At 40.7% G+C, this 13,554-nt stretch overlaps 1 protein-coding gene across 2 annotated transcripts in view; it reads right to left on the bottom strand.

The window, feature by feature from the left end:
- Positions 1–13,554, bottom strand: part of LOC130116708 (transmembrane protein 164) — a 44,646-nt gene that overhangs the window by 11,968 nt on the left and 19,124 nt on the right. For both annotated transcript variants that reach the window (XM_056284718.1, XM_056284717.1), the window contains exons 2-3: positions 7,794–7,843; positions 754–820 (exon numbers count right to left, since the gene is read on the bottom strand). In XM_056284718.1, the coding sequence (XP_056140693.1) occupies positions 754–820; positions 7,794–7,807 (81 nt within the window). In that variant the 5' untranslated portion in view covers positions 7,808–7,843. The remainder of the gene's footprint in view (positions 1–753; positions 821–7,793; positions 7,844–13,554) is intronic.

Genomic DNA, 13,554 nt, shown 5'->3' with positions numbered 1-13,554 from the left:
CTCCTCTGGTCAGTCGGGGCTCCTGTTTGGGGGGAGGGGGAACTGGGGGGCGGATTAGCCCCTGCAGCCATCCCCAGATCAGCAGAGGGGGTGGAGCAGTGACCGGAATAGCTTGGAAAATAGAGCAATTGGCCGAGTACAATTGGGGAGAAAAAGGGTGAAAAAATCCTCTTTCCCCCCCCCAAAAAAATCTTACACGTGAATTTAATGATGAAATAGCATATGAAAATTATATATATAAAAAAAATCGAAATCTACAGTTGATTTCTTGCCTCAACTTCAGAGCCGTATACAGTAACATAATGACGTAGCTCTCTAGCCAGCTCTAACCTGTGGAGAAGCAAACCAGTTCTTAGAAGGTTCGCAAGCTGAACCAACTGTGAGCCGGCACAAGCACCAGCCCAGAGCTAGAACTAGGTTCACGTTGGTGGAAAGGGGGTATGAAAGACTTAGCTGTGTACAGAGAGGTTATAACAAATCGAGTGATACCTCTGGAGTTGGACAAAATAACACACCTAATATCGATATTCCATAACAAACCTCTGACTGAGATAAAATCATTGGACTGGATCTTTAAATGTTTTACTTGCTGTGTTGCTCCCTTTGCAACACAGCAAGTAGTGTGGCAAAGTGTGTGTGTGTGTGTGTGTGTGTGTGTGTGTAAACAGACTATGCTTTTAAGCAACGATCTTGAGGATAGCTGAGAAAGAAAGTAGGGTTTGTGTAAAAGTATTTCCTGTACTGATTACTTACCAGTCTTGTATTGACCACAGGGAACATGAGAGCCAATAAAGCCCCATTCAACATGTGGATCTGAAGCCTAAAAAAACCAAAACACCCAAAAATAAGTTTACTTAACACTGAAGAACTCACTCCACACAGCAAAGCTCTGGATTAATGTTCAAATATGGAAAAATGCATTTTTTAACTACAGAATGAGCGGCACAATGCACTACAGTGACAAAACGATAAATATCCTTGCGTCAATTTAGCATACTGCCAATTTAGCATTCTTGGCACCATCAGTACGAGACTCCTAAGAGACTGCTACTACTACTACTATTTTCGGCTGCTTCTGTTAGGGGTCACCACAGCGGATCATCCGTTTCCATTTCTTCCTGCCCACTGCATCTTCCTCTGTCACGACAACCACCTGCATGTCCTCCCTCGCCACATCCATAAACCTCCTCTTTGGCCTTCCTCTTTTCCTCTTGCCTGGCAGCTCCATATTCAGCATCCTTCTCCCAATATACCCAGCATCTCTCCTCCACACATGTCCAAACCATCATATTCTTGCCTCTCTTGCTTTGTCTCCAAACCGTCCAACCTGAACTGTCTCTGTAATATAATCGTTCCTAATCCTGTCCTTCTTTGTCACTCCCAATGAAAATCTTAGCATCTTCAACTCTACCACCTCCAGCTCCGCCTCCTATCTTTTCATCAGTGCCACTGTCTCCAAACCATACAACATAGCTGGTCTCACTACCATCTTATAAAACTTTCACTCTTGCTGTTACCCTTCTGTCTCCAATCACTCCTGACACTCTTCTCCATCCACTCCGCCCTGCCTGCACTCTCTTCTTCACCTCTCTTCTGCACTCCCCATTACTTTGAACAGTTGACCCCAAGTATTTAAACTCTTCCACCTTCGTCACCGCGACTTCTTGCATCCTCACCATTCCACTTTCCTCCCTCTCATTCACACATAGGTATTTCATCTTGCTCCTACTGACTTCCATTCCTCTTCTCTCCAGTGCATACCTCCACCTCTCCAGTCTCCCCTCAACCTGCACCTTACTCTCGCTACAGATCACAATGTCATCCACAAACATCATAGTCCATGGAGACTCCTGCCTGATCTCGTCCGTCAACCTGTCCATCACCATTGCAAACAAGAAAGGGCTCAGAGCCGATCCTTGATGTAATCCCACCTCCACCTTGAACCCATCTGTCATTCCAACCGCACACCTCACCACTGTCACACTTCCCTCATACATATCCTGCACCACTCCTACATAGTACTTCTCTGCAACTCCCAACTTCCTCATACAATACCACACTTCCTCGGCATCCTGTCATATGCTTTCTCTAAGTCCACAAAGACACAATGTAACTCCTTCTGGCCTACTTCTCAATCAACATTCTCAAAGCAGACTATCCAGAAACAAATATTTCTGTAATTGAATATGCAATGAGTTGGCAGACTTCCAGTGGTGTGAACTACAGCATGACACCATAAGACACAGCTCCGGTATTGGCCAAATAAAATCCCTGTAAAATCCCTCAAGTACTTTAGTTCTTGAAATCAATTCAAACGGAGAAGAAAATGAATGGGGATAAAACTAAGAAAAAGAGGTCATGGTTAAGGGGCGTCATGGAAAGGGAAACTGAAAAAGAAGCTACCGTTATTGTTGCCGATGACAGCTCAGGGGAAAACGGTGACTCCAAAGATGAAGGTTTCACATCAGCTACACTCACTTCTATCTGCAAAGTGATGAGTGAGGTCATGGCCAAAGCACTGAGCGACTTGAAGTCAGATATGAAAAAAAAGAACTATCTGATTTTCAAGCTAACTTTCTACAGGATATGAAAGCGCTGCTAGACGACCTGACTACTGAATTAAACCACAAAAAAAACCCCACAAGATGCCAATGGCCAAATCGAAGAAGCTACCTGGCGTGTGGGGGAAATGGAGAGAAACATGGCAGAATCAGAAAAGTGGGATATCAGAGTTAAAGACATCTTGATTCAACTGCTTAATAACCAACGAGCATTGCAAGACAAACTGACGGACCTGGAGGTTGCTCCCATCCTAATAATATTCGTATTTACGGTGTACCAGAAAAGGCTGAGGGCACATCCATCAGTCTGTTCGTTGAGGACTTAATTAAGAAAGAATTAGGAGACACTCCAGGATTAAACCAGGGAAAAGAACTAATAATTGAAAGGGCTCATCAAGCGCTGGCCCCCATACCACCAGCTAACAAACCACCGTGCTCAATTGTGGTTCGTTTCCGCACTTTACAACTAAGGAGAAAGTCCTGCATGCTGCCTGGAAGAAGAAAGTTTATGTGCAAGACAAGAGGGTGTTTTTCGATCATGACTATGTGGAGGAGGTGCAACAGAAGAGAAAGGAGTATACTTCGATCAAGAAAGTGCTTAAAGAAAACCCCGCTTACCAAGACCCCGCTTACGAAGATGAGAGTTCACCTCGACTCTGGCGCTGTCACATACAACAGCGCCTCTAAAGCAGCGGAGGATTTGACCAAACGAGGCACTGCGGTGGGACCCATCCATACAGGCAAGACCGGGGGCATCACGGAGGAGACCCTCACTAGGCTTCTTTCTTGAAGTACAGTGGGAATGAGTCGGAGCGTGCAGAGTAAACCTGACTTTCAAGAAAGTATAAGGAAGAAACTCCAGGGATTTCAGGGGATGAACCGAGACAATGCAACAGAAGAGGTCTGATTTCTATTTAATCCCCTCAGTGCCTAGAAAGAAGTCTGACTGTAAGTTGTACTGTTCTCTTTGACGTTGAGACCAGGGATATTTTATTAACCCTTACCCTATTAGGGGGGAGGGGTCGTGAAAATGAACATCATAATGTTAGGGCCTCTTTGAGATCTTGTTTTAACTAAGGGCCGATACACGCAACGCAAGCCAACTTATGTGCCAAGCGTGCTACTTTTTTGGGGGGGGGGGGTCTGTTAGTACCCCCCTGTTTTTTGTTTGTGGCTAACCCCCCTCACTGTTGTTAGAGGAGACAATAATTCCTCTTGTTTGGAAGCCCTGTCTGTAGATCTGTATAATAGTTCTATTTTAGTTGTTATTTGAGGTTTGAGATGTGGATAATACAGGTACAGGAAGGTTTTATGGGAAAAAGAAATGCCTTTTCAGTATTATAATATTTTATCCCTATCCCAACTGCATTCTGAAGAATCGTATCAAACGGGGAATGCGACAGCTTTCAGAACTTATGCCAATGATTTGAACTCAACAATAGACAGGATTTTTATATGTACTTACAGGCCCGGCACTTTTTCTGAAGGAGATCAAAGGCCCTCAACCTAAAAATTTTCAAAACTTATCCAGATTTTTATAGACGCTTATAAGGGTGAAAGGAACAAACGGGTCATTGGAAAATTACACAATGCTATCACCTCAATGAACAAAAATTCAATTAACTATGTAAGACAGCATTGGGAAAAAGACATGAGGGTGGAAATACCTGAGGATGTGTGGTTACATGCCTGGGAAACTCATTGCACGACTACTAACTCACTGGCCTGGAGGGACTTCTGCTAGAAGGCCTTGATTTGGTTTTTTATAACACCAAAGCAGAAATACAAGTTTTCTGGGACCCAGCACCCTTACTGGAGAGAGTGTGGATCAATGCAAGTGGACCATGCCCACATATTTTGGTTGTGTCCACATATTCAACCTTTTTGGGAAAAAGTGGGACGTTTGATATCTAGGATCCTGGGCTTTAATATTGATGTCTTTTTCCTCTCTGTATCTTGGAGTTCCCCCTAAAAACTTATGTAAAGGTGATGCCTTCCTCCTGAAAAAATTCCTAGTAGCATCTAAAAAAGCTGTCACCAAATGTTGGCTGCAGAGAGATCCTCCAAATATGGACATTCTTACTGGAATTGTCAATTATATATGCTCATGGAAAAGATGAATTTTGCCCTTCGCCTACAGAAGGATAAAGGGGGAAATACTGGAAAAAATGGGATTGCTACTTAAAAGAAACTGCTGTTGATTAGGGTTTTTTTTTTCTCCCTCTCTTCTTTCTCATAAGGCAACATTGCTGAAATCCCTGTGTGATGACCTGTACCTGTATATCTGTCTTTGGTGTTGGATGATAACAACCAAGACCTCCTGTTCTGTACTTTGTTTGTCTTTTAAACTTGAAATGCTGTTAAAAAGAAAAAGTAATAAATAAATAAATTCTCAAAACAAACATCGCCTCTGTAGTGCTTTTTCGTGGCATGAAATCATACTGCTGCTCGCTAATCGTCACCTCTCCTCTTAACCTAGCTTCTATTACTCTTCCCCATATCTTCATGCTGTGGCTGATCAACTTTATACCTCTGTAGTTGCTGCAGTTCTGCACATCGCGCTTGTTCTTGAAAATCGGTACCTGTATGCTTCTTCTCCACTTCTCAGGCATCCTCTCACTTTCCAAGATTGTGTTAAACAATCTAGTTCAAAACTCCACTGTCATCTCTCCTAAACATTTCCATGCCGCCACAGGTATGTCATCAGGACCAACTGCCTTTCCACTCTTCATTCTCTTCATAGCTGCCCTCACTTCCTCCTTGCTAATCCACTGCACTTCCTGATTCACTATCCCCACATCATCCAACTTCCTCTCTCTCATTTTCTTCATTCATCAGCCCCTCAAAGTATTCCTTCTACCTTCTCAGCACACTCTCCTCGCTTGTCAGCACATTTCCATCCCTATCCTTGATCGCCCTAACCTGCTACACATCCTTCCCAGCTCGGTCCCTCTGTCTAGCCAATCGGTACTGGTCCTTTTCTCCTTCCTTAGTGTCCAAACTCTCATACAACTCACCATACACCTTTACCTTTGCCTTTGCCACTTCTCTCTTCGCTTTACGCTGTATCTCCTTGTACTCCGGTCAACTTTCTTCATCTCTCTGACTATCCCACTTCTTCTTTGCCAACCTCTTCCTCTGTATACTTACTGTATTCTCTGTATACTCCTAAGAGATACAATATTCCATATTCTACACATCATCTCAACTAGAGCTTGAGTGATTTATCAGTTTGGCCAATCAGTCAGGGTAGACTGCACCTTTTATAAACAAGTGGTGGATGTTGAGTGCTGATTATGCACAATAATGTTGACAAGACATACAAGCCATCTCTGACACTGTTAGTGGCAGCTGTATCAATATCTGCTCAGCACACTCTGGCAGGTTAAGTTTGGCATGGTTTGTTGTTGATTAGGAGTGGTCAAGACAGCCACAGTTGGAGCAGTACTGGGAATCTTTCATGATCTTTTTCTAAGATTTGCTAAGAAATCACTAAAAGGTGATTGTTCTGTAACGACTGAGAAATTAGTTAATAATGATGGCTATTCAAAATCAAAATCAGGATTAGTCATTCATTCATTATCCAAACTGCTTATCCTACTCAGGGTGACGGGGATGCTGGAGCCTATCCCAGCAGTCATTGGGCGGCAGGTGGGGAGACACTCTGGACAGGCCACAAGGCCATCACAAGGCCGACACACACACACACACACACACACACACACACACACACACACACACACACACACACACGCATTCACACCTAGGGACAATTTAGTATGGCTGATTCCCCTGACCTACACGGGTTTGGACTGTGGGAGGAAAATGGAGCACCCGGAAGAAACTGATGCAGACACGGGGAGAACATGCAAACTACACACAGAGGATGACCCGGGACGGCCCCAAGGTTGGACTACCCTGGGGCTCGAACCCAGCACCTTCTTGCTGTGAGGCAACCATGCTAACCACTTTGCCACTGTGCTGCCCCCCCACCCCCCCAAAAAAAGGTCAGGATTATCCTGGACATATATCTCAGCCTTTAGTAAGCACACATTCTGAAACTGCTTCGTTTGGCACTGCTTCCATCTCACTCACCAGTTGATACACACACAGCCTGTCTGCTCCTCCTGCACACAGAGGGAGTGTGAAGCTCATTTCCTTAACTTGCACCTGTGCAGGTCCACACAATGGCTGGATGTTTTTTTTCATAAACAATTTATTTTGAGGTCAGACATGTACAAACAACCTGGTGCCTTCCGCGTCAAATTCTCGGTGTCTTTGGGTTAAACGGCACAAATGAACTGTTGTGGCAACAAAGTCACGAGGAAAAGTAGGAAGACACAGCATTGTCCTTGGAATGTCTGTCCAGATATGGAGCACACTTTGAAAAATCTGGACGGATAATTTTTTTTTCTTTCAAAATTTGATTCACGAAAATGACATTTATGCTGATGAAATTGAGTTCTTTCAATATCAAAACTTTTCAAACATTTGACTTCGCTATACTATAAAAGTGGTCAATTTATTGAACATGTATAAAAGCCACTTTCAATAAATGTATGTTTTAGGATCATCCAATCAATACCTGGGGCAAGAAATACTTGTAATTGTACAGAAATACGGCACAAAATCACAAATTCATATTTAATGGTCTAAACTAATTTCAGGGAAAAGAAGTCTCCAGATAACATGGCATCCACTGGCTCCGTTTTCTACCAACTATACAATGAGGGAATGTGGCAACTTGCACCTCTACCTCATTCCTCCACGAATCATTTCTCCATCAGTACACACACAATAATTTGTCACAAATAATTAACTGCTCAAGGCAGCGCACTTATTTCTGAGCAGATAAGATTATAAAAAGTGCTTAAAATAAAACATTGTGCGAATCAAGTTTTGTCTTAAGCAGCTTGAAATTAATGACAATCAATATTGGAGAATTATTTTGATCTGTAAACATGTTTAACCGAGTACACACTACATATATAGTATATATATATATATATATATATATATATACTATATATGTAGTTAATTTCAAGCTGCTTAAGACAAAACTTGATTCACACAATGTTTTATTACATATATATATATATAAACGACACTTGAAAACCCATGCTTGGCAATAAGCCAACCAGGCCACATGATACACTTCATTCTCACTAGCTTTAGGTGCAGATAGCGATATAAGACTAGTGATAATGCAAGAGAGAAAGCAAGGGTACTCACCTAAACACAACCATAGCTACTTTACACGGTGGGCAGGCGAGTAGGAAGATCTGTTGAGGAAGACATGGCAATCAGTAAAAATGTCAAATTAAACTCACTCACGCACTTCAACCAAAAAAATAAATAATTAAATAAAGGGAAATGCATGAGAAGGAATTAACAATGTAAAATGTGGAAGTCCAAGTCTTTTTATCCACATGTATGTATGCGTGCACGCACGCACGCACGCACGCACACACACACACACACACACACACACACACACAGCTATAATTACTTTTCAGGGGGCTTTTACAATTTTCTAAAATGGAATCAGGCAGACAAGGTCTTGGTTGGAAGAAGAAGAAAAAAAAGTCAAGATTTGAATATTTCTTGGATTAGGTTGGCACGGTTGTCCTGAGGGAGGCTAGTGTCATGACAGCCCATGAGTTCATATCTACAAATCATGAGTCAATCTTGAAATTTATGGACGCGAGTGGGGAGTCATTCTGTAATATGATGTGCTTCTACACTTAATCCATCCCAACACATAATTGCTTGTGCCAAGAGAGAGACAGACCCTCATTAATTACATGAAGGCTGCATGATGATTAACACTGCATTACTTTCAAATTAGTTTCAAAATGAAAATATGCAAATGACTACCTACATTAATCAATTCACTAAGAAGAATCATGGCTCTTCCTACAGAGATGGGAGACACAACTGATTTTATTGGCTCTTTTTGCATACCAATTGTATTAGTTAAGTATAAACTTTATCAAATGGTACTTCCATTCACTGTTCAGTGAGAAGCACCATGGAGTAATTCTAAAAAAGAACAATGATGTCACAGCTCTAGTGCTTCTTTCCACCAATAGAAACTTACAAAGCAACAAAAATTAGCAATGTTAACAAAAATATACAGTGTTGTATATCTGTTGGTGTTAAGTTGTTTTATATCACATTAAGTCACCTCCACAACAGACATGATGATGTATTTTTTCCAACACCACCATAATCATGGTTTCCCTTATAACTACTGTTTTGGAACAGCCATCCCATGTTTATTAACCGCTCCCCAAGTAAAGTTGGGTTTTTTTGTGCATATATTTGGGCTGTTATGGTGTATTGATGACGTTAAAGAAACCAATTTGTTCTATTTAAGCTAAACTGAACGCAACGTGTGAAACCAAGGTTATGCGATATGCTGGGGAGATGACTCATTTGTAATCAGAGGTATACAACGGTTATAGCCCATGACTGGCAATAATCACGTCAGTACAATATTAAACGAATGTAGTGGTAGAAAATTAACCATTTACTTAAACTGAAACAGAAGTGAAGTGACAGCCTTGGTAAAGATAGAAGAGCTCGGGTAATGAAACACAGTTGGAGTAACTGTTACAGGCAGTCGAGTTCTTCATGATTTGAAGATAGGGGAAACTTTCTGGTGGGAAACATTGAAAATCACCTCTTATTTGGCCTGTATATATTCAATCCTTGTGTATATATGTGTTGTTATTCTGTGTTAAGTACACTGAGAGAGCCACGAGACCGGAGTCAAATTCCATGTTTGTGCAAACCTACATGGCCAATATACTTGATTCTGATTCTGATAATGCTATCACTTACCTTCTTGTGCATCTCTTTAAAACACATATTAAACCTCGGATTGGTCAAAAATACTTTGTAATTGTTTTTGCGTAAAAAAAGTTATTTTTTACGCTATCTTGCTGTGAAGGAGCAACATTATCAGGGGTCATTACAAAATACCTGTTATTCAAAAGCAGTCACTGACAACTGGAATTTGAAAGTCATACATTAGTGATTATATTTCAGAGTACTGTCTCTCAACTCACATGTCAGTTTTTGGAGTAAGATGTGCAAACAATGCATCACTGTTAATACAATGTATTTTGGCGGTGTTTAGGGGATTGCTAAAGCTAGTGCAACCACTGTTGATCAAGACGCATAAGCTTCCTCTTTGAAATAACATATTTGACAAAGAATTTATTCACTTAAGTTTACAGTGCATGTAATGGTGACGACGTCAATTTAAAAAAAAAAAAAAAACAAGTTAAAACTTGGGTCCGTTGTTCAACGATTCCTATAAACCTGAGTGGTTTACACTGCTTCTCAACCCCTTTACAGCTACCCGAGAACTGTCCAATGTCAGGGGGGGGGGCAAAGGAAAAAAACAAACAAACATGAATTTGGGTTACTTTACTCTTTTGTATGTTTTCATTGACTATTTGCTTACTACTACATACTTACTGAGTTTTGTGCAGATGATGATTATTTGTTGTATTAAATCTGTATTGTCCACCCTTCTTTGTTTAGATTTTATGCTGCGTGATACAGTGTTGCTTGTTTTCACTGTGTTCTGTAAGGTGTCCTTGAGTGCTCTGAAAGGTGCCCACAAGTAAAATTTATTATTATTATTATTACTGTATAGTGTACGTGTACCAAGTGGAAATTACTGAAGGGCTGAAAGTTGACTTGATAGGAGGACTGGGGATGTTCCTCAGGTTTACCTGATATCGTATGTCATAGTTAAAAGTTCAGCTTCCATCACCTTTGAACCTACTGCTCAACTAAAAGCTTTTATCCTTGAAGATTCCCTTGCTGGTGATAATCAGGTATGACATCAGTCTGTACATCCGGTGATGACCTTTAGAACAGCGACCGAACGGACGCCAGCGTCCGCAGGATAGCGTTTCAATAAAAAAGATAAACTCAACATATCAGGATTAAACACAGAAACCAACAAAAATCAATAGCTGAGGAAACACTGGCGTACAGGTAGTTTTAAAATGCCTTACATGGGAATTTGAGTCATCTAACATAACCGTTACTTTTAAAATTTGTAAATACATTCACACTGAAATTTTAGATATAACTGCCACAGTCAAATCTGGGCGATGAATTGTTAACAAAATTTACCATTAACTGGATTTTTTTTAATGGTAAAATACGTTAGTAAAAGATGACAAAAAGAGAATTGAAACAGCATAGAAACAAGGTGTCACCAGGGCTTAATTTGTGGCAGATCCTGCCGGAACAGGATCCGGGACATCCCAGATTGGAACCGGCACCTATTTCACTGGATCCGGCACCTTCTTTGTCACTACCATAATCTCTAAATACATTTTGTGTAATGTTTAATGTTATCTGCTCATTCTTTTATTTCCCATTGAAGATACTTGTAAATCGCTTGTTTGCCTATTTTTTGATGAATTTTAAATCTGATCTGGAAAAAAAAAAGATGTCAGGTGACGTCTATAGCGCGAGTTTTGTGCACGTCACGTGAGCTAATGTTACTGCAGTGTGAATGAGGATACCCTCAGCAACAAGGACGAAATCGGTAAAATGTCAAAAAGACAATCAAATTTGTTGAATTTCTTTAAAGGCCAGTCGGACCCTCAACAGGCCAAATTTGTTTCGGCAGATCAAGAGTGGCGATAATAGCGGAGGAGATCGATGGACAGACAGACAGCTTTCCATGGTTGTAAATACAACCTTCGGCCCTAATTCCATTTCTCCTCTATTGTAGCAGTCCACAGACAGAGAGGAAACAACAGGAAAGGGATGGTCAGCGAGGGAGAGAGAGAGAGAGAGAGAGAGAGAGAGAGAGAGAGAGAGACCCCAATTTTTCATTCACATTAAAAGAATACTATTATTAGTAATACAGATACTCATAGAAATATTGAACAACAATCCCTATACACATCAAAAGCAAAAGAGACAGACCTTCCCTTTTTCAGAAATTAAGAAGTCGTTTTTGACAGTGCACATAACATCTCCATGTCCTCAAACAGACAGAAAGACAAATACAGAGAGAGAGAGAGAGAGAGAGAGAGAGAGAGAGAGTGAGAGTGTTAGGGGGGGTTATCAAAGAGAAGCCAACACAGGAAACGCTTTCCCATTTTCTACCAAGTATATTATACATAGTTTACAATAGATGATTAAAACGTTCTAATTTTAGTATGCCAGTCAGGAAATAGGAGAGGAGGAACTCCTGTCTAATTCCTGTTGTGCGCCCTATTTATTTTTACTGTAACATGAGAGAGTAATAACTTTTTGGGGGGTTACAAAACCTAAGCAGTTAGACTGCAATGCCATCTCCAATTCCATTTATGTATGCTTTTTAAAACATATGGAGCAATATGTGGTATGATGTGAAATGTTGGTAAAATATTTGCAAATAACATTACTGGAAAAAAACCCCACAAAGCCCATAAGGCTGCACATCCTTGTTTATGTTATTTTTTTTTACCCTATTTAAATAACATGCTGTCAAATAGATTTCAAGACTGTTCCTTTCAGAGAGTGAGAGAGCTCCAAACCATAAACAGCTGTTTCTTCACACGCCCCCCTGCTCATTTTGAGTGATTCTGAATGCTCTAATTAGTACATATAAATAAACTAGAAAAGAGCAGTTTCTTGGGAAACTGCGTGGGCTAGCTGAAAGCTGAAATCATTTGCCAAGCATTGCTGGAATAGGCTCCAGCATCCCCACGACCCTGAGAGCAGGATAAGCAGTTCAGATACTGGCTGGATGGATGCTGAAAAAAGCTTAAATCTGAGCTGAATTAGCTGAAAAGGCAGAAATGCATTGCATTGTTTTACCGAAAATCCTGCAAGCAAAAGTGCAACAGTGGCAGATTTGAAGGCTGAAGTCAGCACCTAAAGAAGCAGAAAATGCTGAAATCTTAACTGCATTTGCTGAAAAAAAAAAAAAACCTGAAATGCATTGCACTGCTGAAATACACTGGAAGCTGAAACAAAATCCCTTATTGGCAGAATTGGGAGCTGAAGAACATTCCCAAAAGAAAAACACTTTGGAATTTAAAGAGCTGAGAACTTAAATGTGTTTGCCTGAGCATGCAGCTGACTGGCATTGCTTGAGGAAGCTGAAAGGCGGAATGACCCGAAAAATTATGTTCTAAAGAAAAATAGGATAAATACATGAAAGAAGAAGAGGGGAAAAAAAAAACAGTTAAATCTCAAGCAGTTGATTTAAAAATCTGTATATGACCTGAAATTCACTGAAAGGTGTTGAACTTTCAGTTACTGTAAGGAGTTTTACAATGGGTATGTGTAAGATGAATAATAAGAAAAGAAATCCAAAAAAAAATGGTTTTTCAGTTGTTTATTCCAATTTGCAGAACAGCCTGTCTTGACTACAGAAAACGGTGCAAATTAATGACATTAGTTGAGTGCCAGATAACGAGTAGGTAAGGAGTAAAAATGGTTGAAGTATTGGATAACGTGTAAACACGGGAGTTAGAAAATAGTTTCACTGATTGTATTTGTAACCACTGTTCTCGATGAGAGCACAAAAAGCGATTTGGGTAATGGATGGATGGATGTTTTCAATGCTTTTACCATGTGTGATACACGCACACGCACACACACACACACACATGCACGCAAACACGCATACACACAAACACGTGAACATCTCTAACTGTGTCCGTCTGTCTATTTATCTCAGACAGCATGACAAAGCACTGACGTACTTTCCCTCTCCCCCTCCCCTGTGTACGTCACCATGGCAACGTGACAGTTAATTTTCAAATGGTCTGACAATTATCTTGATGCATGCTCAATAATCCCGATAAGAAAATCAAAAGAAGGTTGAATCAGTTCATCTGGACACAGCGTTTACTAACAGATATGTTTCATCATTCATCTAAGTGGCATCTTCAGTCTAAATTGACTGCAGTCTAAACTGACCCCTTATAAACAATATAGTTGCATAATGACCGAAACCAAG

Source organism: Lampris incognitus, chromosome 8 (assembly GCF_029633865.1).
Source record: "Lampris incognitus isolate fLamInc1 chromosome 8, fLamInc1.hap2, whole genome shotgun sequence".
Lineage (NCBI taxonomy): Eukaryota > Metazoa > Chordata > Actinopteri > Lampriformes > Lampridae > Lampris > Lampris incognitus.
This window is presented reverse-complemented; position numbering and strand designations above follow the sequence as displayed.